We start from the raw sequence: 27,519 nt of genomic DNA, 5'->3' as shown, positions 1-27,519 counted from the left end.
TATAACAAGGTCAAAAGAGAACAAAACTGTACAATCACTTGAAATATCCATCCCCCAAAGATATTTTATAAAATTCAATATTCATTTCTAATTTAAAAGAAATAGTAAAATAGGGATTGACGAATGCTTCCACAGTAAGAAGAAATTATATGTCTAAAAGAGAAAGAGGTAAATGATAAACTTTAGTAACACTGGCAATAAATGCAGGACAAGATGAAGATGCCTGATATAATGTTAAAGAAAAACTATGATGTAACATCGTTTTTGCGGCACTGATGAGTTCAGTGAAAAGAGAATGTCATAGGAAAGAGTATCTCGTTCTTCTTAATGTCTGTACACTTGTCCACTGCATGAACATAACAGCTTATTTAACCAATATATTACTGATCTGCATCTGGATTTCTAGGTTTTCATGGAATTGTATTTTGCACAGTTGTTACAAACTCTAGGACTTCCTCTTATGTTTATATCTTTTGAAAGAAACAGTACCTCCACAGATGACTTATCTGGGCTGGCTGCTAGCAGACTGAGGCTACTTCTCAGTTCTTCCCTTTACATTCCTAGTCAATATGAAAACGGAAGGCAAGAAGGTCTTCTGTTTAGAGACCGTAAAGATAGGTCTTGGTGATAAAGTCTTGGTGGTAAAGGCTAAAAATATCAACCCAGAACAAGTGTTTTTCCAGCTGTAACTATGTGTGATTCCCTTGGCTTGATTCTGTAGAGGATGTAAGACAGGACTGTAGGATCTGCCCTCAAAGTGCTTCCGGTAAGATGAGCTAAGTCAAGTATGGTGGCATATCTAATTCAAGACAAAATATAATGGCTCCTTTTCTCTCCTAGCAAAACTTCGTGGAGTGAATGTAGAAGTCACTGTAGGCTCTTAATTAAAGGAACAGAATAAATCTTGTATTGGAAGGTGATTATTCTGGTCTCTTTGTGGAGATGAATTGGAAATTGTCTAGAGGAAGGAAAATTAACTTAACCAAAGTTAAACTCATACATAATTGAGCATTAATTAAATATCTGTGGCCTATGTTTCTCTTTGATTCATAATTTCTCCCAATTTATACACCTCTTTGATACCCGACTGATCATTGTCAAAGATGCAATTAACAATGATTATTACTGTGTATTAGGTTTTGCCTGGGCCCTGGAGAAACCATCCTAAATTACGAGCTATGATTGTCACTTGATTTTCTCACAAAGAACAATCAGAACTCGTGGTCTTAAGTGGCTTGGAATGTGAAAGTAAGAAGTCTCTTAGATATTACTCGAGGACCCCACAAAAGCCCTTTGGTGAAAGTTTGGTAAACATTGGGCTTCTTAAAATTAATTCTTGGAGTGTGTTACGAAACATGACTGAACCAAAAGGATAACGGTGTTTCTGGTTCTGTTGTTAGCATTCTCCATGGAAACATCGCGGAAGCTTCTGGACTCAATTTCCTTCCCCATGTGTGAATGTCACTGAAAATATCCAACTCCATTCTGTCCCCATATAACTTCAGAAACTAAGCAAAATGAAGACTCAAGATTCATTTCAAATAATGAAATGAAAATATAATGTGAGAATGGAACTGGGAAAATACCTGGTTTAAATTCTGGAAAGTACTAACTATACAATTCTGGATAAGTTGCTTCATCTTGCTTAGTCTAACTTAATGCGGATCTCATGGGATGTTATGATGATTAATTTAATATCTTTGTATAACGTACCGTGTTATGTAATTTCTTCTTGAGTAAATTCATATCTTTAAGCAACTCACTTTAAAAAATAGTTACTTGCTAAAGTAATCTCACCTTCTAGTGTCAGCTGAATTGTGTCCTGCTCAAGTTCATATGTGGAAGTCTTAACCCCCAATACCTCCTAATATGACTGTATTTGGAGATAAGGCCCTTAAATAGGTAATTGAGGTAAAATGAGGTCAAACGTGTGGGCTCTAGTCCAATATGACTGGTGTCTTTACAAAAAGAAAATATTACGTCACAGACATGCACAGAGAGAACAAAGTGATTATTAGTAACCACGATCATGTCCTGAATGCATGGAGTAAGTCACCACTTGCCAACCACCGTGTCAAGTCAGCAGAAACTACAGAAATTAAGAGCTCTCCGCAGAAATTCACACACTCGTGCACCAGGTAAGGGACCACAGGCAGACTTTCATTCAGCCTTTCATGTGTCCCTCACGGAGTGCACGCTCTCTCCTGGGCGGGGTGAGCACAGACACTTATGGGGAGTTTTACTACTTTTAAAATGCATTGATACAACCATGTCTCACTTTTCTTTGGACCAGTCAGCAAACGCTTTTTGGAAACCCCAAATTCTCCACATCGCCTACCTTTCGGGCCGCCCAAGACTCAAAGCTCACGCCCCTGCTCCTCAGGCCGGGTCCCCATGGGAGGCGGGGTTGCGTGCAGACGCAGGGCGAGCGCGCAGACGTCCACGAGCCCCGCCCCCACGGGGCCGCCCGCCGGTTTGAACACAGTCCCGCACGCGCACGTCAGGGGATGAGGCTGGCCCCAAGAGCCTGCGCTGCGCCGTGGCATGGAGGGGCTGGCATAGCTGCGGCCCGTGGCCCTGTGTCGCCTGGCTGCGACGCGGGTCCTGCGCACGCTGCGGGGCCGCAGCCGCCGGGCAGTGGGCACCCGAGGGGCCGGGAGGCGAGCCGGGGCCCCCAGGCGGGTGTGGGCATCGTTTCCACAGCCAGCGTCCCCGAGGCCGCGCTCGGGCCATGACCACTCGGTGAAGGTGCGCCGGAAGTGCGCGGCCGACCTCTTCTCGCGCTGTGAGGACCTGTGCGAGCTGCAGGACTCGCTGCCTCTGCTCGCCCTGTGCACTTGCCTGCGGGAGGGCCTGCTGGACTTAAAGCCGACCGCCTCCGCGGGGTGGACTGGGCGTCGCTCCTGGGCACCGTCTGCCCTTGATCTGCATCCAGAGCTTCTTCCAGCCACGGCTTGGCGAGACAGGTTTGTAGTTCCCGCTTCCAGGGGCTCTCGTGTGGGCGCTGCGGAGCGGGGTTTTAGATGGTGCAAGGTGAAGGGTGGGCACTCGAACCGGTGCCCAGTGCCCGGGTGTGCTTGCACTAGACGGGGCGTGCGGCCTAGGACTCCTGCCAGCTCGGTGACCCCGGCCGGCCGAGTGCCTTAAGGCTTCTAGGTCTCAGTGTTCTCATCTGTAGCATGGGCTGAACAGGACCTAGTCTCTGTGGCAGTTACAAGGATGCACTGTGTTCATGCTTGTAGGCTCTACAATGTAGAACACTTCGCACAGTTTGGAGCATCGTTAATTGTTGCACAGATGTTACCTGGTCTGTTGAATGACTTTGTCTGGTACAGACCAAAGCGATTAGGAAATGGATATATCCCAGCTTCATTCCCTTTCCATTAAAACAGGGCTCAGGGAAAAAAATCTTTTTTTCAATAGTCGTATCATATAGTAGAAAGAGCACCAGTGTGAAGGCAGCTTAGTGTTTGAATTCCAGGGCTTATGCTCTCTGTGGCCTGGGCAGGTTACTTTTGAACTGCAATCCCCACACTTGTAAAGTGACATTAAAAGCCACTCTTTCTGTGTGTTCTTAGAATTAATTAAGCAGGTTATGTGTGTAAAGTATCCTGGCACTTGACTGAGTTGTCAGAACCGAGGGCTGCTGGAGACGATGCTTCTGCCCTAGGTAATCTCCCCTTCTACTGGGCAGCAGGTAGACACAAGCATAGTAGTCAGTGCCCTGGAAGAAGTGAGTTCTGGTGTTGCAGAGCACAGAATCATTTTGTTTTTAATTTAATTTTTATTTTACATTGGGGTGTAGTTGATTTACAATATTGTGTTAGTTTTAGGTGTACAGCAAAGTTATTCAGTTATACATATATCCATTCTTTTTCAGATTCTTTTCCCGTGCAGGTTATTACAGGATGTGGAGTAGAGTTCCCAGTGCTATGCAGTTGGCCCTTGTTGATTACCTATTTTATATATAGCCGTGTGTATATGTTAATCCCAAACTCCTAATTTATCCCTCCACCCCACCTTTCCCCTTGGCAGAGCACAGAATCCTAAAAGGGAAAGTTCAGGTTAGGCTTCTTGGAGGAGGTGCCATCCTTTCTAAGGAGAGTAGAACCTCGTGGGGTGGTAGGAGGGAGCAGTGTGTCAAAGGTTGAGAAATATAAGAAAATATGGCAAAACTAATGTACTGGACTGGAACTCAGGGCTTGGGAAAGAAATGAGAGTTGATACTGGAAACCTAGTGTGGCCCAACAGAAAGGGGCCTTGGCTGTCCTGTCGGAAGTTTGGATGTTTATCCTGAAGGCTGTGGGAAACCCTAAAGAACAATGAGATGGACTTCTGGTTTAGAACACACTCGGACCTCCATGTGGAAGGCAGTTGATTGGGTGCAGGGTGAATTGTAATCTAAGGGTCCCACTTAAGTTATAAAAGGATGGACTGGATTTTGGAGATCCGAGAGAGAATGGGTGGGGCCTGGTGACCAGCTAGAAGAGGAAGGGCAGCAAACGTGGGTGACAGTTTACAGCTGCATCTTTTTGTGCGATACAGAGCTCAGTAGGAAGGGATTGGGGGTGGGGAGAGGATCTTACTCCATCTTCCGTGCTTTAGAGGGCCCTCATAGATGGGTCTGGGCCCAAGGTTCAGATCTGGGCTTTTTGCGAGGACAGGTGTTTGAAGGCATGCGAGATTCTTAGGTTACCCACAAGATGATACAAAGAATCATAGGTCTGAGAGTTTTTTAAGTGAGTATATTTGAGGATGTTTATAAGTTGAGAGAAAGTAGCCAGCAGAGGAAGGGTGTGAAGATTGAGGAGAGAAAATGATGGTTCATTTGTTTTCAGAAAGCTGAATACTTGTCGTGTGCCTGGCCCTTTTCTAGGATCTGGGGTTCACACCCAGATCATACGTAACATCTGTTCACACCCAGATAACAGATACCATCTGTTATCTCTTCTGCAAGGACAGTTCAACTCATCCCCTGGTGAAGAGAAGTCAGATTATTCTTTGCATCCCATTCAGGTGTAGGAACTGTTCTGTACCTCTGAAGGGACTTTACTTAACCAGAGAAATAAGTTAGAAATTAAAAGAAATTAGAGCTGGAAGGGACCTGAAAGGCCACGGTACTTAATTTTGCCTAATATTTTATATTGAATGTAAGAAAAGTTGATTGCAGAGCCCATTCTCTTCAGAGGTCCTTCACTGAACTTTATGTTTTTCATCCAGTGAGTCTAGCTTGTGGATTTTGGCCTCCTCCTAAATTTGCTTCTTCATCCATATTACATTTTGCCTGGACTATGGCAGAAGCTCCTGGGTGGTTTCACGGCCCCTGGGCTCAGTTCCTCTGAGTTCATCTGCCTACTCAGGTTGAGTGATCTTCTAACGTAAGAAGATACGCTTAAAATAATGCTGCTAATGGCTTGCCCACACAGAGTTAGTGCATACTAGCCGCCCAGCGTGTGCTCTGCACAGAGGCCTGTAGTCTGAACTGTGCTCTGCTAAGCCTCCTGGGGCTCTTTGACCCTGAGGAAGGGGAGCTTTTTGTGATCACTCCCTTTATCTAATCAGTCCTTCAGCAGCGGGGTGCCTTTTTCTAATCAGCGGAGGCACCCTTACTCAGCCAGTGGTAGCCCCAGGCCTCATCACCTGTGGGATACAGTCCGTGCTGTCTCCCAGGCTTGCTTAGGCCAGCATCTCTATTTTCCTTTCTGTCTGTTCTCACAGTTGGACCCCTGGCCTTTAAGTCATCGCCACCTGCAGTATATACTGTGCCCAGCAGGTGTCAGCCTTGAGTGTCTTTGCACAGATGCTCCCTGTGCAGTTAATGCACTTCTTACTCCAACTCTGCATGGTCTCATCTTTCTACATTGTACTTCAGGGTTATCATGAAGCCGTCACTTAGATATAACTTTTTGCCTCCATAGGAACCTCTGTGCATAAAGGTTATGGTACTTTATCTCATGTGATTGAAATTTTGAGTTTATACATCTCCTTAATGAAGGTTTAAGGGCAGGAGTCGTTTCCAATCCTTAGCACAGAGCAGATGCTTTTTTTTTATTTAGATGCTTTTTAATGGTGATAAAATATATGGTTTAAATCACTCATTTTACAATAATTTTGGTTTAGGTTGTGACAGAAATAAAGTTTACAGAAGTCATGTTCCTGTGATAAGAAGTAAAGATATGACCTTCTAGTTGTGTAAAGCTCTTAAATTCTGAGTAAGTGCGTCGGTGCGCTAAGGAACGTGGAGCTACATGGCTAGTTGTGAGAGAGAGAGAGACTTAACTATGTTAACAAAGGTAAGCCTTCATTGTGTCCTGCCAACATTTGATAGTTGCTTTGGGGGCAAACTATAGCAATAAAATTTTAAACTTGTTCTCTCCATTAAAGGGATTGAATAAATCAGCCACTTTGGTGGACCTGTGTCTTGCGAATTGTCCACTTGGAGATAGAGGTTTAGAAAGTGAGTTTCAGTCTTGTTTAAGTCCCTTCTCATTAGACTGGCCTCATGATTTCCTACACACCACGTTACTTCCTGTGTACCTTTTCTTGGTGTTGTTCATGCCTGGAGTGTCTCCTGTGCCTGCTCAGAACTTGGTCCATTCTCCTTTGTACCGTGGAAGTTTGTCATGCTGGCTACTGTCACAACTGATTTACTTAAGTTTCTGTTAAGCCACAAACCACACATTTTGTATATTTTCTGTTTTTTGTGTTTGTCTGTATTTTTGTTTGTTTGTTTTGTTTTGTTTTTCGGTACGCGGGCCTCTCACTGTTGTGGCCTCTCCCACTGCGGAGCACAGGCTCCGGACGCGCAGGCTCAGTGGCCATGGCTCACAGGCCCAGCCGCCCCGTGGCATGTGGGATCTTCCCAGACCGGGACACAAACCTGTGTCCCCTGCATCGGCAGGCGGATTCTCAACCACTGCGCCACCAGGGAAGCCCTGTTTGTCTGTATTTTAATGTTTCTCTTCAAGAAATGTTATGGGAAGGGAAATAGCAAGATGTAAAGAGCAAAAATGTCATAGTGATCTTTAAATTGTTAGAACATATATCTGCAATCATAACACACTGTGGTATGTGTTAAAATAGGAAATATATGTCACGTCGCATAAGAGCAGCAAACTCAGTGGTGTTAGTGGGGGTGTGTCATGGAAGTAATCACAAAACAGGTGACTGTTAGTTGGAGTCCTGAAACATTAGTGTGTGTTCCCTGTGTCCCGTAGTGGTCTGGAGGGGTCAGGGAGCCTGCCTTTCAATTTGAGGGAGCAGAGGGTTTGAGGTCCTCTCTCTTCTATGGCTCTAGTATACTGCATAGCAGCTGATAAAATACTGGGTTTATAATTGACATTTAAATCACTGATTGATCATCAAGGTTGGGAAGTGTCATTGGAAATGAAAATAGGAAGAGTCTTCAGATTTTTAGGTTTTTCTTTTTTTTTCCTATGTCTCAAAAGGTATGTAGTGTTTTACTGAGTGGTTGGGAATAAAGTTTGAAGTATTCAGTGTATTCAGGTTTAATATCTAAATACAATTAAACTGCTGCTGTTAACTGGAATAACACTTTGTTACTGACAATTTTAGAATGCATCTGTTCATCAGTTACCTATTTGGGAAGACTGTAGTTAATGATTTTACGAATGTGGCTATAAACCTCCAATAGACTCAAGAAAAGCAAATAAATCAAGATTGACAAATGTATAGGCTCTTCATCTTATTGTGTGTGTGTGTGTGTTTTTCCCTTTTAGTTATTTGCAAAGGTGTAAAGAACTCTATCTCTCTGAAGACAGTAAACTTCATGGGGTGTAATGTGACATGGCAGGGAGCAGATCACACGGCCAAGAACTTAAAGGTGATTTTTTTTTGTTTGAACTTTCATGAAAACATATGTGATTGAAGCACATTAATATATTGATACAGATGGCAGTTAATTTTTGTCTTTTGGCACATGTGAGTGCAGCTTTCATTTTGTTGAAAGAATATGACCAGTTTTCAGTTTGGTATTCTACCATTTAGTAAAGATCGTCCACTTAATTTTAGAAATAAGAGATTTAATATATAATACATAATAATGTTTTTATGTATTTTTATTTACTGAAAACGTTGATTGTGATACTGTGAAAAATTATGCCATTCTAGTCTTCAAGACTTAAATGAATCAAGTGTTTACCAGCTGCTGTAGTTTATAAGCTAATAAAAATCACTACATCAGCAATTTGTAAATATAGTTTTTTAAATAATGCCTTAACAACTTTATAGTGGTTATAATGACTGTATTTAGGCCTAAAGTTATTTAATAGTTTGACACGAAGCCTTTTTAATAGTTTGATGGTGCAGATCAGGGATAGGCGAACTATGGCTGGTGGACCAGATCCAGCCTGTCACCTGGTAAAGAAAGTGTTTTTGGAACATAGTGGCACCCGTTGTTTACATGGTAGCTATGGCTACCTTCACCCTACGCCAGTGGGGTTGCGTAGTTGCAACAGAAACTGTATAGCCCACAAAGCTGGAAATGTTTAAATTTAGATTTTAAAAATTGAAAAATTCTTTGATCCTATAGAGGGCAAGTCCGTTGACCCCTGGGATTGAAAACAGTCAAGAGCACGGGTGCCAAAGCCAAATGGCCTAGGTTCCAGTTCCCTTTCTCCCATTTCATAGCTAGTGACCATGAACCAATCACTTAAACTCTGTGCCTCATTATGAGGCTTAAATGAACTAATTTGTATAAATAGTTTTTGATTTATTACAGTAATTAATTACAGTCATTGATTGCTGTTATTAGCAATCACTAATTTGTAAGTGATTGCTGTTATTTTTGCTTGGAGCTTTTAGAAGTTACTGTTAATAGAAAAATGACACTCATAATTTTCGTTTTAGAGTGTCAAAGGCACTTTGAGTCCTTTATTCTCAAGAATGTGATAAGACTTTTTTCATTTAAACTCAGTGTTCCCTAATACCAAAATTTATTTTATGAATATAAAGAATTGAATGTCTTTAAGACAAGACTTGTGGTGAAATGTGAAACGATTATTTTCCCAAGGCACATCAAACTGGCTGTGCATAGTCCAGGCCTCTAAAGTCTGTGTGCATACCCTAGGTAGCATGTGAGATCCGTTTTGTAATACAGTTTTTAAAATAATGCCTTGGACTTCCCTGGCGGTCCAACAGTTAAGACTCTGCGCTCCCAGTGCTGGGGGCCCGTGTTTGATCCCTGCTCAAGGAACTGGATCCTACATGCATGCCATAACTAAGGGCCCGCATGCCACAAATAAAAGATCTGGCATGCCGCAACTAAAGATCCGACACAGCCAAATAAATAAATAAATAAATATTTAATACTAATAATAATAAAATGTCTTAGATTTAGGAAAAGAAAATATTAGAACTTATTTGTATCATTTTAAAAATATCTGTGTGGTTTATAATATACATACATTATATGTATAGAACTTTGTGTATATAATTTGTTAATAAATAAGATGCATATTAAAAAGTTTTCTTATGGGTTACCCTACCCAGTCAGCTGTTTGGAGACCATTGGAGGACAGAATGATGACATTTAGAGCCTCAGCAATCATAGAATTTAGGACCCATTCCCTGACTTAGAAGCTAAGGAAAATAATTCATAGACTGTCATTGAGTTGTCCAGCTTTACATAACTGTTCAGAAACAGGTCATCCAGTGGCTGGAATCTAATCACTGACGGACTAGAATCTGGGTCACTGGACTCGTAAACCAGAATGACTGTTTAATTTCTCAGCTTGATTCCCCTGCCATATATGCTTGATATGTGTGTGTGTGTGATTCTCTGATGTAATAAGCCATACTCAGTAGGCACACCCTGTTTCCTTATTCAAGCATCTTAATTTCATCCCGTGAAATCTGTGAAGTATCAGACCACCAGAAGGCATGCAGACACCTGGGCTGAGAGTTTTCCTTCCAGGAGATCTGATCTTGACTGTATGGCTGGTTTGAGGTGCATCACTCTGAGCTAAGACACGCTCATGGGTGACCTGGGTGCAAGTGCTTTTGCGGAATCTCTTAGTGAGGTTTTGTGGCTTGGAGGTCAATTCTAAAATTGAAACTATTGAACTTTTAATATGATATATGCTTAGCTTTTGGCATGATACTGTTGTGATAGGATATTTTTTTGTAAAGCCTCATTTTTCTGATAGGTTTTATTTTGCTTGTAAACTGTCTCTACGAGTTGCATATATTCTTTTTTTAACATCTTTATTGGACTCTAATTGCTTTACAATGGTGTTTTAGTTTCTGCTTTATAATAAAGTGAATCAGTTATACATATACATATGATCCCATATCTCTTCCCTCTTGCATCACCCTCTCTCCCACCCTCCCTATCCCAGCCCTCTAGGTGGTCACAAAGCACAGAGGTGATCTCCCTGTGCTATGTGGCAGCTTCCCACTAGCGATCTAATTTACATTTGGTAGTGTATGTATGTCCATGCCACTCTCTCACTTTGTCACAGCTTACCCTTCCACCTCCCCATATCCTGAACTCCATGCTCTATTGGGTCTGTGTTTTATTCCCCTCCTACCACTAGTCTCTTCATGACATTTTTTTTTTCTTAGATTCCATATATGTGTTAGCATACGGTATTTGTTTTTCTCCTTCTGGCTTACTTCACTTTGTATGACAGACTCCAGGTCCATCCACCTCATTAAAAATAACTCAGTTTCATTTCTTTTTATGGCTGAGTAATATTCCATTGTATATATGTGCTACATCTTTATCCATTCATCTCTTGATGGACACTTAGGTTGCTTCCATGTCCTGGCTATCGTAAATAGAGCTGCAATGAATATCTTGGTACATGACTCTTTTTTTTTTTTTTTTTTTTCGGTACGTTGGCCTCTCGCTGCTGTGGCCTCTCCCGTTGCAGAGCACAGGCTCCAGACGCGCAGGCTCAGCGGCGATGGCTCCCGAGCCTAGCCGCTCCATGGCACGTGGGATCTCCCCGGACCGGGGCACGAACTCGTGTCCCCCGCATCGGCAGGCGGACTCTCAACCACTGCACCACCAGGGAAGCTCTCTTCTTTTATTTAACAGTTTTCAAAATAATGAGTTGATTCACAAATATCCTCCAGTGATGACCAATTTTTAAAAATTTATTTATTCATATCACCGTGGACTCCGTTACAGTTATTATTCTAAATGAGGCCCTGTTTTTGGCTAGTTGGAGCTTCTCAGTGACTCCTGAGTCCTTTTGATATGACATCAGTTGTTTTTAGACTTTTTCAGTGGTCAGAGCTGGGAGATATGTATGTTTGTTTTCAATATAAAATATGTCATAGGTTCGTACTGCTACTTTCCATTTAAATTCAGAACTACAGAATTTTTACTTATCCTTTTCTGTCTTCTATTGATAGTCTACTTTCTCCCACCCCGAGAATACCAGTTCTCAACAATGCCTGAAATTTGCTCTATTTCCTAATTTGAATCCAAGTTCTTCAGACTCTATTCTACTATTCTACTTAAATCACAGCCGCTTTGTGGCCCTTGAAATATAAGATAGAACATAAATGTAGGTAGAACTGTTTATATCCTTTTGAGTTACATGTGCGTTCATTCGCATAGATTTGCTTTTCCTTTTGCATGCCTAGTAACTGTGATTTTTCTGCAGTTTCAATGAAAATCAAGTGATACTTACTGGTTAAAGCAGCTTTGGAAAAAATGGCTCTCATCAGAATGACTGACATACTAAGTTTAATGTACTCTCTTGGTTTCTATTCTGCCTTCTCTAATTAAATTTTTATTCTTTCCTGACAAATGAAGTAATACATATTTTCATGGTTTTGCCTTATAGGACTTACCAGAAACTATTTGTTATTTAAGAATTTGTACAATTGGGCATCAGGTGCCAGATGATGACACAATTTTTAAATTCCCATGTGCTATTAATGGGTTTTTGAAAGAAAATAAAGATAATGGTGAGTTGTTTCTGTTTTTTTTTCCTTTACCTGAACTTTGGTATGCATTTTGAGTGGGGTTGGGGATTTTTAACATTTTTAATAGTTCTGACATTAGGCCTGTTGTGTTTCGTAACATTAAGGTGGAAATGTCTGATGGTGCTGATAGGGTATGGTGTTTTTCCTGTTTATGGTCACAAATAATTTAGTTTAGTTTGGAAAGTGATTTTTGTGGAAATATGAACTGAAGTAGCTTACCTCTTTTTTAAAAATTTGAATGGAAAATACATAAAAAGATAAAAATGTTTTTTGTCCTATTTATTGGTTGAGATGTGGAAGAAAAGGTTAAGCCTCTCAGGTTCTTAGCGTATATAAAAGAGAAAAGAAAAAGCAAAGGTTCAGAGTGGGACAGATCCGTAGAAGCAAAACAAAAGAGAGTGGACCAGTAGAGTGGCTTCCTTATCATGTGTTTAAGATATTTTTGCTGCTTTTACCCTTTGGGTGCAAGTGAGGGAGAACACTACCACCTCTTGTCCGTATCTTCAGACAGGAAGAGCTGCAAAGGCTGGTGTTTTCTTGTTTCTGCTTTAAGATCTACTCTGTTGATAGTGGGTCTTAATACTGTCTGAATTGTAAGGCTCCGCCTGCCTTTTTCTAGCATCTAACTGTCAGAAGGAACATGGTATTTGCTGTGTTTTAAGACTGAGGAATCTTTCGTCTTTGGAACACCAGTGACCCACAGGAGAAGGTGTTCATCTTGTCCTCTTTCTAAATTTAGGCTGAGGAGTGTGCACTTTATTAAATAAACCTGACAGACAGTACATATTCCATGTATATATAAAATGATGCACATATATACATAAAACAGGGAGTAGGGGAGAAGGAATAGAGAGGGAGGTGGGAAGATAGGGGATAGGAGGTGAGAGAGAGAAGGAGAGACTGGAATTTCAAGATAAATTTTCATTCTATAACCTGGATGCTTAATGCAGGTACTAGCTCTTAAACATCTTAAGACCTATACACAGATCTTCCCTGTACTTTAGCTTTAAAACTTGAGAGGCTTGTCCTTGCCCGTGATAAGCAGGGTGTCAAGAAAGGAGGCAAATTATCTAATTTGTGTAAACTGTAGTCACAGAAATGTTACCCCTTAAGATGTTAGGGTGCAGCTGCTGGCCCTCTCACTTCCTCCAGGCTCGTTTGTGTGTGTTCTGTCTGTTCCGCGTGGGCTAGAAGATCCTTACGAGTGCATGAGAACACATTTGTAAACCTTGATTGTGCACATGTATACCAAATGTAGTCCATTGCATATGCTGACTCATGTGTGGGTGTTCTGCATGCAGTGGGCTAACTTCACCATGCTCTCTGCCACTGCAGTCTCAGGACCTTAGTTATGATCCGTTGGTGGTTTCCTCTGCTCTAAGCCCCTCCCACAGATGCCAGGCTCACTGATAAAGAGGAGGAGACTCTACTATCCACTCCCTAGAATTGGTAGAGACTCAGAAAATAAATTGTTTTAGTAAACACCGAGAGGCTTATAGGTTTGTTGTTAGGGCACGTGGATACAGAGGTGACTAGAAGTCTTTGTTCAGTAGCAACTTACAGTTATCTAGGAAGGTAAACATGTAGTGACTATAAAGTGGGTTAATTGTAATAAAAGAATCAAGTGCAGCAGGAAAATAGAGGAAAAATCGAGGAAGGCCTGACCGAGGAGACATCATTTGAACTGGGCTTGGGGGAAGAGGATTTTGCCTGAATGAGGAAAGGACAGCCCAGGTATTGGGAACAGGTACAAAAGGCACAGGGCTTGAACTGTTGCTCTGGAGGGGCAGCCTCTAGTGTGACTAGAGTGTAGTGTGAAAGGGCAAAGAATTCATACATTCATTTTCAGCAAATATTTGTATAACACCTTCTAAGTTGAAGGCACTGTTCTAGGAAGTAGGAAAAGAACAAAGTTCTTGCCCTTACATACTTTACGTTCTAGTGGGGGAGAGAGATAAATAAATAAGTAAATATATGGAGTGTCACGTGGTGCTAAATTCATTGGAAAATAACACAACATGATGAAGAGGTGAGGGAATGTGGTAGGTGATCAGGGACACCTGTTTTATAGACAGACTTATTGGTGTCCACTGTACCCATGGTTTAAACAGGACTGGCTACCTCATCTGCAGGTGAGTTGCCAACCCCAAGAGGCAGACCATGTTTAAATTGTTCTGTTTACAATAGTAATGCAAGCTAATGTAAGCTGAATGCAAAAACTGCAGTCAGAGAAATGTATGAAGTGGAAGGCAATTTTGCCCCCTACTCAGAGGTTGCCACCAGTAATAATTTAGCACATATGTTTTCAGACGTAAAAATGCAGATGTAAGCATATATGATGGTCCCTTGTTATCTGCAGCGGGATTGGTTTTAGGACTCCCCATGGATGCCAAAATCCTCAGATGCTCATTTTACCATATGTAAAATGGTGTAGTATAATTGGCCTTCCAAATCTGCAGGATATGGAACCGTTGGATATACAGAACTGACTGTACATGTGATTCAATGGTATAGTATTCAGACATTTTGGTTTATAATTTAATATATGGTGGACAGCTTCCTACGAAAATATTTGGAGATGTCATTATTTATTTATTATTATTTTTCCCTCCAAATTTGCTTTATGTAGTTGGATATAAATTAATGAACAAAAATTTCAGCAAGATACATGTAAGAATTTAATAGAACCAGATATTCTAATTCTTTGAGTTTTTCTCAAACTCATCATGGGGTCATAAGAAAATTAACCAACATGCATACTACTACAATTAAATGTCAAATGTTTAAGTGCTTATGACATACTAAATTCTTGTATAATGAACTTATGAAGAACCCTTCAAGAGACTTGTGTTTTGTATGTAGAAAAGTGTTAAGAGTAAAATATTCAACTCAATATAAAATAATAAGAAACACTTCTGATTTGTTAGGTTGAGATTGCTTCTCCTTGTAGTAATGAAATATTTTTTAGCTGTAGTATCACTGGGCTGAACAAATATGTCACCTTCGAGTACATAAGGAAAAATAAACACATGCTAAATGGGTAAAACATTACAACTCCATCTTTCCTAGACCATCTCTACTTCTAACACTTCAGAAGCTTAGAGATTCAGAGTGTTCTTACGTTAATTGCAAGAAAAATATAAAGGAGAAATTCCTTCTTTTTTGAGATCACAACTGTGAAGTCGTGATTATACAAATTCTGCATTTGTGTGCAAAAGGTGAAACACATTTATCTTAATTCTCCCTGCTTAGAATTGTCAGTCAACTAGCAGGACTTTCCTTCCAAGAAACAGAGACTGAGATGTGTTTTATAGGACTTCCGTAACCTCAGCACTACAATAAGAAAACATGCAGTATCCTTTTGCTGTGGTTCAAGACAACAGGGAAGGAGGTCACAGGAAAGAATAAGTCAAAATTGTTACAACTGAGAAACTTTTCTCAGTTTAACCATGGTGCCTCTTTCATTTTCACATAAGCATGGTGGCATAATTCAAGCTCAATAAATCAGAATTCTTAATGTTGAAAATTTACCTTGACTTTTAATTATCACCATATTAACAACCAAAATGATTAGATGAAACACATAAGAATGGGTAATGTTAAATCCCCATTTACTAGAGTTAGTTTCTGGACACATTAACTCATTTTTTAATGAGAAGAGGAACCATGAATCTCAGTTTGCTTACAAGGTAGGAGATCACTTTGAATTCTGCCTTTCTTAACTGCCAGTAGATACAGCACTTGTAACAGGTTATAAATGAACTGGTTTTCAAGCACAGATCCAGCTCCAACAGTAAGAGAACACTATTTAAGAAGACCTAAGGCAATGAATTCCATTTCCAATGGAAAAAAAGAATCATATGGTCTTGGACAAACAATTCTGAATGGTTTACTTAACAGTTCCTTAGTAGTTCTTCCTTGCTCATAGAACTTTATGATTTTTTGAGGAGTGAAGCATTCAGCTTTAGTGGATAAATCCTTGTTAGGCTGAGACAATCATTATTCTATCCCTCTTTGCCATGAATTGTCTTATGAATGGTCATATCAATCTGTTTTGGCAAATGAGTAATTAGGGGAAGGCTGTTATTGTGCTTATGAGAATGATATTTTTCTCTGAAAAAAGATAAATAATATGCATTAGGTAAATGAGCATTTGGGCTCTTTTTCTGCTCACTCCTTGTTTTGTGAGAATATGATTCTTGGTTTTACAGCAGCCATCTTGTAACCCTGAGATGATCATATGCCAATAGTGGCAAATGGTAGATTAGAAAGAACCAGCAAAGACAGAAAACAGCAACATCAATAGTAACAACAATCACAGCCAAAGAACAATGGGACCTTAACTTGTGGAGTTCCTATAAAGTAAAAAATAAATGCTCTATGTTTATTCTAAAAAAAAAAGAACTATGCAAACAAGCTTAAAACTAGTTTTTTTGTGCCAGTGTTGTAAAATGTAGCTGTAAATAATACCTTGACCCAAATGCCAGTAACTTCAGAAAAGAATTTGGGTAGGGGGAAGAAGAAAGTTATCTCACTTAGGAAAAACAACCACTATCTTTATCCTAATCTTCGACACACAAGTGAAATATATGTAGCTCCTGTAACAATTTACACAATTCCTATGTACTGGAGAAATAACAATATCTAAATACAGTTATATTTTTAAACACTGGGTGATGGCTTTACATAGAAATAGCATCCTACTTTTCCCCCTAAATTTCTAAAAGATCACGTACTTATCCCCAACATCGGCAGCCGTTCAGGAATTTTTAGGAAACTTTCATGAATGATCTTAATTCCCAATCCGTGGCTCCTTGGGCTCAACGACAAAAGATCAAAACCACCACAAATGATGGTTCACTTGAAGTCAGGTGAGAGACACTGGCTCAGTTAGTCTCGTAGGACAGAAGCAGTGCTGCATCAACTGTCTCCATGCAGGAGGGGCACGTGAAGGGTCTCATCAGCCAGTCACCTGTACAGCCCAGGTGATCTGCATACACAGCAGTAATCCAATTGGGTTTGCATAAACAAAGTCCATCATACAGATCCCACACTCCCAGATCTTTTAAAAAAATATTTATTTTATTTAATTCATTAATTTATTGGTTTGCACCGTGTCTTACTTGCAGCCGGTGGGCTCCTTAGTTGTGGCATGCCAACTCTTAGTTGCGGCATGCCTGTGGGATCTAGTTCCCTGACCAGGGAATGAACCCGGGCCCCCTGCTTGGGAGTGTGGAGTCTTTACCCACTGCACCACCAGGGAAGTCCCCCGGATCCTTTCTTCTGATCCATTTCTTCCAGGGTCACAAACTCCTTCAGGCTGATGCTGTACGAAGCCTATTCTTTGAGCTATCCTAATTTGTTCCTCTCATCTGAGTGGCTGGGCATGTCTGGCTAGGTGTTGGATGATAGACCCAAACTGGAACTTGATCCAGATATGGCAGCAGCGGCTCCTGATCCAGCTCCGTCCCCTTGCCAAAGCTAGCCCAGTCAGACTGAGACTTGTGAGGCATGGAGATGTGATCCGAAATGAGGGAATTAAGGCAGTTCCCCATCTTCCGGGGCTTGAGTGTGTGATCTGTTGTGTGCTGTTTTGACAGTCTTCCAACCTCATTCTTTTTTAAAAAATAAATAAATAATTAATTAATTTTATTTATTTTTGAATTTTTAAAACATTTATTTTTTATACAGCAGGTTCTTATTAGTTATCTATTTTATACATATTGGTGTATATATGTCAATCCCAATCTCCCATTTCATCTCACCACCACCGACCCCCGCCCTGCCCCACTTTCCCCCCCTTGGTGTCCATACGTTTGTTCTCTACATCTGAGTCTCTTTTCTGCCTTGCAAACCGGTTCACCTGTACCATTTTTCTAGATTCCGCATATATGCATTAATATACAATATTTTTTTCTCTTTCTGACTTACTTCACTCTGTATGACAGTCTCTAGGTCCATCCACGTCTCTACAAATGACCCAATTTCATTCTCTTTTTTTTTGTGGTATGCGGGCCTCTTACTGTTGTGGCCTGTCCCGTTGCGGAGCACAGGCTCCGGACGCACAGACTCAGCGGCCATGGCTCACAGGCCCAGCCGCTCTGTGCATCAGGGATCCTCCCAGACTGGGGCACGAACCCATGTCCCCTGCATCGGCAGGCAGATTCTCAACCACTGCGCCACCAGGGAAGCCCCAATTTCATTCTTTTTTATCGCTGAGTAATATTCCATTGTGTATATGTACCACATCTTCTTTGTCCTTTCATCTGTCGATGGGCATTTAGGTTGCTTCCATGTCCTAGCTATTGTGAATAGTGTTGCAGTGAACATTGGGGTGCATATGTCTTTTTGAATTATGGTTTTCTCTGGGTATATGCCCAGTAGTGGGATTGCTCGATCATATGGTAATTCTATTTTTAGCATTCCCACCAGCAGTGCAAGAGGGTTCCCTTTTCTCACACCCTCACCAGCATTTGTTGTTTGTAGATTTTCTGATGATGCCCATTCTAACTGGTGTGAGGTGATACCTCATTGTATTTTTGATTTGCATTACTTTAATAATGAGTGATTTTGAGCAGCTTTTCATGTGCCTCTTGGCCATCTGTATGTCTTCTTTGGAGAAATGTCTAGTTAGGTCTTCTGCCCATTTTTTGATTGGGTTGTTTGTTTTTTTAATAGTGAGATGCATGACCTATTTATATATTTGGGAGATTATTCCTTTGTTGATTCATTCGCAAATATTTTCTCCCATTCTGAGGGTTGTCTTGTGGTCTTGTTCATAGTTTCCTCTGCTGTGCAAAAGCTTTTAAGTTTCATTAGGTCTCATTTGTTTATTTTTTAAGGCTGCATTGTTCCTTTGGTTATTGATGAGCATATAAAAGTCAGAAGTTTTTGATATTATAAAACGTCGAAGTAGTGAACATTCCTGTGTGAACATCTTTGAATATATATGCTTTGTCTCAGTTAACTTCACTCAGAATTGGACTTCTGCATCAAAGAGTTTATGCCCTTATGCCTTTTGTGGATGTTGATACACTGTACCAATTTATGGTTGTTCATGCAGGAAATACTTATTGAGCATCTGTTATGTTTAAGCACTGTTCTGGGTGCTAGCAAAACGACTTGTGAAATTTTGTGAGTGAAGAGACTTGACCTGCCCTTTGTGAATTCTAACAGTGCAGAGAGGGAATAGATAGTCAAGAATCATACTCTGCATGTCGAATTACAACTCTGACAAGTGCCAAGGAGAGGGACATGGTACCATGAGAGCATATTTTAGGGAGCTTTTGATCTCATCATGGAGTTTAGAGAAGGTTTATTCAGGGATGTTTCAGCTGATATCTGAAGGATGAGTCGGTATTAACCAAATAGGGACGTTTGAGAGAGATTTCTGAGCATAAGGAATAGCACAAGACCCTATAAGAGGAAAGCATATGCTGTGTGGGAGGAACTGGCCGGGATGGTGGGGCTGTTGGGGGACCATGTCATGATGATGGAGCTGCAAGTGTGGGTAGGAGCTCGATCGTGCAGGCTTATGTTTAAGGTTTCAGACTTTAAGAGGAATAGAAAACCACTGAACTTTCTTGTGGAAGGTGAGTGTGTGGAACATACCCAATTGCACTTTCAACCTGTCGTTTTGCTACCGAGTGGAGAATACACTGCGGGGAGAAAGAGTGGAAGCGAGGAAACAAGTTAGGAGACTTTTGTAGAAATTGGGCATAATGGTGGCTTGGACCAGGGTGTGGTGGTCATTTTGGTGGAAAGATGTGGACAGATGCTAGAGGTATGTAGGCAGTATCATTGTTAGCACTGGTGGTGGGTGACGGTGAGGGTGAGGGAGAAATAGCTGTCAGTGACGGTGATTCCTAAGCTTCTGGCTCCTGTGGTTGGTTAGATATGGTTTTTTAGATATGATGTTAATATTGATCCTAATTTGTCTTTTGTTATTTGTTGGTTCGTGATGAATACTCTGTCATATTAAGTCTCCTGTTTTGAGTGTACAAAGCATTTTGACTGAAACTGACTGTTGTATGTTATCAGATAACTTTTTAACATCTGCCAGTTTGGTCCTGTATTTTATTCTCTTTCATTTATTAATTAAATTGTTGTATTAATGTAAATAATTATATTAATAGATTGTCTAAAGTTGCATTATCCTTGCATCCTTGGAATAAAGCCTTTTTGTAGTCATGGTATATATCATTGTTTAATAATTATTGATTAGATGTGCTGATATTTTCTTAGGATTTTTATATTTATATTTGTAAAGCGAAATTGGACCATTTTTGCAAATCTTGATTTTCTTTTCTTTTTATTTACAAATGACTTGAATTTTGTTGTTTTGTAGATATTTGATTGATGTAGAAGGCATGTGGCCAGATGATGCAATTGAATGTAAGTATCAGGGTTGTCACTACTTTTCCCTTTTTATAAAATATGAAGGTAGAAGTGTAGGAGAATTTCTCAAATTTTGGAAAAAGAGAAAAGTTTGTAATTCATGTGTCCTCACATAGCATAACCTTTTACCAAAAGTTGATAAAGGAATGTATCTGGAAATAGCGAGATATAACAGCCTGAATAATTAGTCAGTGGATTTCAGCTTGTTTTTCTTTCTTAAATTTTTAAAATTAATTTACTGAGTTTTGATATTATATCCACTGCACCACCAAGGAAGTCCCTTTTTCTTTCTTCCTTCCTTCCTTCCTTTCTTTCAAGCTGCAAGTCATTTTAAATACATGACTTCTTACTAAAAGTCTCCAGTTCATATAACCAAGGGATTTATAACTTCTCCTTTAAAAGATTTATTCCTGGGACTTCCCTGGTGGTCCAGTGGTTCAGACTCTGCACTTCCAGTGCAGCAGGCGTGGGTTCAATCCCTAGTTGGGGAGCTAAGGTCCCAGATGCTGTGCAGCCAAAGAAATTTTTTTAAAAAGTTATATTCCTGTATTATTGAATTTAGTGGTTTAGGTTTTGTTTGAATATTTAGAAGATTTCAATTTATTTACCAGGAACAAACAAAACATCATGTAAAAATAGTTTTCCAGAAAGTATTTCCATCATTGTCTTCTTCCCTTTCTCGTGCAGACTGGTGTTTTATCTTTACAAGTTCTGCGTCGTTCCATAAGAAAGCTGCTTTTCTTCTGGTTTCATAAGAGATGGTGAACAATGGTAAAATATCCAGTTTACCTAAATTTCTAGAGTACACTTCAGGGAGCAAATGATGGGGTGGGATGTTGGGGCCGAGTGAGAGCTACAGATTCTGGTGAGACTGAGAGTCAGTCACAAAAATTCCTGGGCTGTGGTGAAGGGAGAACAAATATAAATCAAGTTCCTGCTGGTGGACAGGAAGCCACAGTGAAGAAGAATGGTGTGTAGCTGGGCTGTGTAATTGGGCCCATAAGTGCTGTGTCTTCTGATGGTAATTATGAACAGAAACCAAATAATAATTCCTAATAACATGTAGGTGACCAATCCTTGAGAGCTGAGGCAGAGAGAAGGAGAGACGGCATTATACCTTGTCTCTGGTTCATTGAGTTTCCCAGGCTGATTTGTGACCAATCTTGGGTGAAATCCTAACTAAATCATTTTTGCTAAGGTGATCAGCTTTCATGGGATCCTTTGTCTGCACTCTGTCCAATGAAAAAGCCCACTGATGAAACAGCCATGAAGAACATGTTTCCTCATGGCCTCGCACCTCCATTTCAAAGTGCTTTAAAACTTCTTTTCATCCAAAAATCAATGACAGAAAAGTATTGGGATCAAATCCCGTAAAGACGTAGTGAAAGAAAAAAGAGAATAAGGAGCAGAATAGCATCTCTTCAGACAATAAAATCAAGTTGGAAAAGACAGGTCCACAAACCAGATCAAAACTGTAACCTGTTATTTCACAGTGGGCTTTTAAAAGATGTGAGGAAAAAGAATGCAAAAGTTGAAAGAACATGGATTGAGGAGGGAATGGGAAGTTATTGTTTAATGGCTATAGAGTCCCTTTTGGGGATGGTGAAAAAGTTCTGGAAATGGTAGATGCTGATAAATGCCACCTATGGGTGTTTGGTTTTAGTTGATCTTCTTCCATGTAAGGGTTTGGAGAGATTCAGAGACTGCGCGGCTGCCTCCATCTTTCTGAGGTCCTGCTCAATCTTTTCTGACATAATTATTTTGAATTTGGAGAGTGGTGATGTTTGCACAGCATTGTGAATGTATTTAATGTCACTGAATTGTATACTTGAAAATGGTTGAAATACTACATTTTGTTTTATGTGTATTTTACCATAATAAAAAAGATGAAAGAACAGCATAAACCAGAATTAGGTAAGATGATAGAACTCAGGACAGAATTCAAAATAAAAGAAAAATAATTCAGAAATGAAGACTACATTTAAAATAATACAAGAGTGGGTACTTCCCTGGTTGTCCAGTGGTTAAAATCTGTCTTCCAGTGTAGGGAATACACGTTCGATCCCTGGTTGGGGAACTGACATCCCACATGCTGCAGGGCAAGTAAGCCCACACGCCGTAACTACTGAGTCCACGTGCTCTGGAGCCCACGCGCCACAACTAGAGATCCCACGAGGCACAGGGAAGACCACATGCACTGCAACGAAGAGCCTGCGTGCTGCACCTAATACCTGACACCACAAAAACTAAACAAATAAATTAATTAAATAAATTAAATAAAATAATACGAGTGAATGAACATAATGGATAATGCCTTAAGAGAAACAAACAAGAAAAGGAAAAAAAAATTAATCAAAAAGAAGATAAAAAGAATTTTATAGAAATGGCAAACATAAAACAGGCAAAAATAGGACAGCTCTGAAAAGAGTAATATAAATAGGTGTAAGAATCTATTATACCATAAAAGTGACATTTAAAATCAGTGGGACAGATTAGTCAATCAATTGTGATACATACATGTTGGGGTATAAATATTTCTCTGGAAGGATCCACAGCACGACAAAAGCAGATGTCTCTGAGGAGGGAAACGTGTGGCTGGGGAAAGTGGGAAAAAGGGTGACTTTTCATTGAATTGTCTTGTGTATGTACCTTTTCTAATGTTCTGTCATGTGAATCTGTTACCTCTGAAGTTTGCTGAGTTCAAACCCCAGTTCCCCAAATTGCTAGCTCTTAATCCTGGGCAAACTCTTCACCCTCTCCAAGCCTCTTTATCTGTGAAATAAGGTCAGTAACTTAGCCTGGTGCTGCCTGGCACAGAATAAACTCTCAATAAATGGAGTTTATTAGTGAAAAAACCTCAAATGCCCATCAGTGCAGGAATGGATTTTTTAAATGGGGTGTATATGTGAAATATACAGTCATGAAAAGGAATGAAGTACTGACACATGCTACGACATGGACGAACTTGAAAACATTATGTTAAGGGAAAGAAGCCAAACACAGTGGTCATATGTGTATTATTTCATGAAATGTCCAGAAAAGGCAAAACCGTAGTGACAGAAAGCAAATGAATGGTTGCAGGGACTGAAGGAGGAGGGGATGAAGAGGGCCTGCTGATGGTTACGGGGGCTTGTTTTTCCGGTGATGAAAACGTGATGGGTTAGATGACGCTGATGGTTGCATAGGCTTGTGAATGTACGAAATGACACTGAATTTGCAGTTTCAGAAGGTGAATTTTATGGCATGTGAATGACATCTCAAAAAATAATTTTGAAAATGAAAATTGCCAGATTTCCCATAGTTCCTATCCAGTGTCTCCATCTCTCCCTTCTCCCCACTGCATTCCTTTTGACGCCCACCCCTGCTGCTCTCTCCCATCCTCAGTCCCTCGAGCTGCCCCACGAGGCCTCCCAGGGAGCCCCTGAAGCGCTGGGCGCCTGCGTCCTGTGGCTGTTGGAGCGGCTGCCCAGTGTGTGCGCCCCCACCACTCTCACCCGTGAGAGTGGCCGCTTCCCTCGCATTTTTCTCGTGCGTTTCAGCTGATGGTGATGTTCACAGAAGGCAGCTCGTGCCCTGGTCCATGGAGAAAGCCCCTCAACTTAATATTTAGGCCCGTCCAGAAGTTTAATCTCATCCACCAGTAACCTCAGGATGCTGTGCTCTGAAAGCCAGGTTGGCCACCTGTGGGCACTTGCAAATACTGAGGACTTCGGAGGCATTTGGGCCTCCAACTGAGGCTTTGTACCTCCACATGCGATGTGACCTCAGCCCTCTGCTGCACCTCTCTAAGTGAAGTGGCACAGGAATACTGACCTTGCCTGTTGTTGCCAGGATTAACTGAGTAGTGCATTGGCTGCCCTGGTGCTTAGGTGTTGAGTACATGGTGACGTACATACCAGGCCCTACTGGTGGGCCTCCTGATGCAGCAGTTCCCTTGGCTCTGCCCCTGTCGTCAGCTGCCCCTAGGATAACTCGGAGCCCGAGCCACTTCTCTGGTAGATTTCCCTATTCCCCCACTATGGTCACACCTGCATAAGGCAACTCAAACCTTTCAGAGATGTGTCCTGAACCTCTTCTTTCCATACATACCTATCTGGTGGTTGTGAGACTTAAGGCCAACCTCCCCAAGAGACTTTTTCTGTTTCTCCTAGGAAGCCTAGACTCATCTTCTGTCATCTTCAACTCTACTCAAATTTTGTTCTTTCAACCCTGACCTCTGACCCTGCTTTTTACTTCTGCCATTTCATCCTCACTCCTGCTTCCTTTCATAAATCCATAAATCTCTTGGCCTTCCTAGCCCTGGGCCAAGTTCCTTCCTCTTTCCTCAGTTTTCACCCCTTTCCTCCCGTTTCCTTCCTTCTCCCATCCAACTTTCAGTCCTTCCTTTCACATGCAGACTTTGATTCCAGCCCCATCAAAACAAAACCATGTCACAGTTGGCAGCATCTCAAAATTCAAAAGGTTTATTACTCATCTATTAATCCTATTACATTTATTTCTTCAGTTTAATTGTTTTTAAATATATCAAAATACATAGAGAAATTTATACCTATCTTATCTATATATGGAAGAACAGCTGGTACCCAAGGTGGCACCAACTGTCCTAGCAGCTCTTACACTACGTATCCGTAGTAGTCAGCAATTTCCATTTCTTTTTTCCTCTCAGTGAAAAACGTCAGTTTCCCCAGAGAGGTGTATTTGGCAGCATTCTCACGTTCTTTTTGAGCCCGCCTCTTCATGGCCTCCCGCTCTGGCCTCTGCTCTTGTTCGATGGGCTTTGACATTACTGGCTCAGGAACATTGGGTTGCCTCCATTGAATTTGGTGCTTCCTGAAGTCTTGGAATAGAAATGGGGTTTGGAGCTCCGGTGGTGACTGGCGCTTAGTCAGAGCAGGGGGAACAGGCTCCCGCTGGAGAGAAGTGGAAGGTGAAGTTTTGTACGGTGCAGGCCTCGGAGCAGCAGACGGACGGACACTAGGCTGGGTATGGTCGGTCCAACCCGCTTGGGTTGGGTTGGTCGCAGTTGGCTGAGCTGGTTTGGCGGGACCTGGCAAAGAGGCCGGAGGTGGCTGGGGTGAACTCACTGCAGCAGGTTGAGCTGGGTTAGTAGCAGCAGGCTGGGCACGGTCAGCCACAGCAGGCCGATGTGAGGCCAGAGACTGTGGCCTCCGAGGAGCAGGTCGAGCTTGAGGCTTGTCCCAGGCAGAAAAAGGCAGAGGCATCCAGTTGACCTTCCCAGGAGGAGGCAGCTCATACTGGGATGGAGATGGACACTCTTTTTCAGCACTGCTGTCTGGTTTCTGGGCTTGGCCTTGAGTTTTCTCAGGACCCTGACCCTCACGTGGGGTATGCCGCCATGGCTGGATCGCTGGGGGTGGCTGGCGGTCTTTAGGGTTGATTGAATTTCCCAAGACCCGACAGGAAGGGAGCCCAGTTTTCTTATCATTCTTCTTCCCCAGTGCATGAAAAACCTTCACAGACTCCAGCATGCGCATGCCTAGGGGGGTTCGAGTCTTTTTAAAGTTCTCTTGGATAAGCTCAGTTTGGTGTTTCTTTCGCTTCGTCTTGGGCATTGTTGGCTTCTCTTCTGCCTTGACTTTCTTCCCTGACTTTTTATTCTCTAATGTAACAGATAAGGAAAAAAACACGCTTTGTGAGACAGTCAGTGATTTGTCCAAAGTCACACAGATAGTAAATGTCAAAGTAAAACTGAACTTAGGTCTTCGGAATTCTAGTTCAATAGTCTCCCTCATTATTCCGTGCTACTTTGAATCCACTACTAAATTTAGGGGCAAAATAAATCTAATGAAAAACTTTAAAAAGTTTCTTTTCTTGGGCTTCCCTGGTGGCGCAGTGGTTGAGAGTCTGCCTGCCGATGCAGGGGACACGGGTTCGTGCCCTGGTCCGGGAAGATCCCACATGCCGCGGAGCAACTAAGCCCGTGAGCCATGGCCACTGGGCCTGTGCGTCCGGAGCCTGTGCTCCGTAACGGGAGAGGCCACAATAGTGAGAGGTCCGTGTACCACACACACACAAAAAAGTTTCTTTTCTTACCTGCCATGGTCAGAGAAGAAGAGGAAACATCAACTGCAGATACAAGAGATGAGGAGACAACACTAGAGGATGTCTGAGTGGCTGCAGCTGAACGGCACATGTGTCCAGTCCAAAGGTCACTGGTTACTGGTCACTGGTCACTTGTGATGATGCAAATTTGTTTACAAACAACTCCATGGAAACCCCAAGAGTCTACCAAGTGGTAGTAGGTTAGGTAGGAGAACGATGTCACAAAGCAGGCAGTTTACAGGTATGAGATAGCTAATAGGGAGGTCCGATCCCCAACAGGAAGGTGGGATTGGGTGAAGAGAGTGTAGGAGAGCTAAAACAACACCTAAATTTCTGAGCTCCGGGTAGGAAATCCTAGAAGACAGATTTACCTTCCCCAGGCTCTCACATTAGGGAAATCATTGCAACATTTCTTACAGATGTTCATTAATACAATTAACTAACAGTTACAGAGGGAGAGATAGAGGGACAGGGAGATGGAGGGAAAGTGAGAAGGAGGGAAAGTGATGGAGGGAGGTAGAGGGTGAGGGAGAGAAGGAGGAGAGAGGGAGAGGGAGGGAGGAACAGACCTATCTCTCCCTCTCTCCCCCCTCCCTCTCCCTCTCCCTCTCTCCCTCTCCCTTGTCTCTGCCTCTCCCTCCATCTCTCCCTCTCTTGGAGGTAGTGAGGGAGATGGAGAGATTGAGGGAGATGGAGGGAGGGAAAGGGAAAGAGGGAGAGAGGGAGAGATGGAGGGAGGGAGAGTCATCTTTCGCTCCCTCCCTCTATCCCTCTCTCCCTCTCCCTCCTCTCTCTTCCTCTCCCTATCCCCCTCTCCCTCCACCTCCTTCCCTCTCTAAAGAGGGAAGGAGGTGGAGGGAGAGGGAGAGAGGGAGGGAGGGAGGGAGAGACGTCTTTTGCTCCCTCTATCTATGCCTCTCTCCCTCTCCCCCTCCCTCTATCCCTCTCCCTCTCCCTCCACCTCCTTCCCTCTATGGAGAGGGAAGGAGGTGGAGGGAGCGGGAGAGAGAGTAGGAGAGGGAGGGGGAGAGGGAAAGGGAACAAAATAGAGGGAGAGCTGAACAGGGAAAGAGGGACAGGGAAACAGGGACAGGGAGA

At 41.9% G+C, this 27,519-nt stretch overlaps 1 protein-coding gene and 1 long non-coding RNA gene across 2 annotated transcripts; one reads left to right on the top strand and one right to left on the bottom strand.

Moving 5' to 3' along the window:
• Positions 1 to 6,233: 6,233 nt before the first annotated feature.
• On the top strand, positions 6,234 to 11,031 carry LOC136794184 (uncharacterized). The gene is made up of 3 exons (XR_010840567.1): positions 6,234 to 6,293; positions 7,740 to 7,843; positions 10,896 to 11,031. It is a non-coding gene; the product is annotated as an uncharacterized lncRNA (long non-coding RNA).
• A 13,940-nt stretch (positions 11,032 to 24,971) lies between these two features.
• Positions 24,972 to 26,111, bottom strand: LOC131755778 (uncharacterized protein C2orf78-like). Its single transcript, XM_059062399.1, has one exon. The coding sequence runs from the start codon at positions 26,109 to 26,111 to the stop codon at positions 24,972 to 24,974; it is 1,140 nt and encodes a 379-aa protein (XP_058918382.1).
• Between the last annotated feature and the right edge of the window lie 1,408 nt (positions 26,112 to 27,519).

Source organism: Kogia breviceps, chromosome 4, assembly GCF_026419965.1.
Source record: "Kogia breviceps isolate mKogBre1 chromosome 4, mKogBre1 haplotype 1, whole genome shotgun sequence".
NCBI classification, from domain to species: Eukaryota; Metazoa; Chordata; class Mammalia; order Artiodactyla; family Physeteridae; genus Kogia; species Kogia breviceps.
This window is presented reverse-complemented; position numbering and strand designations above follow the sequence as displayed.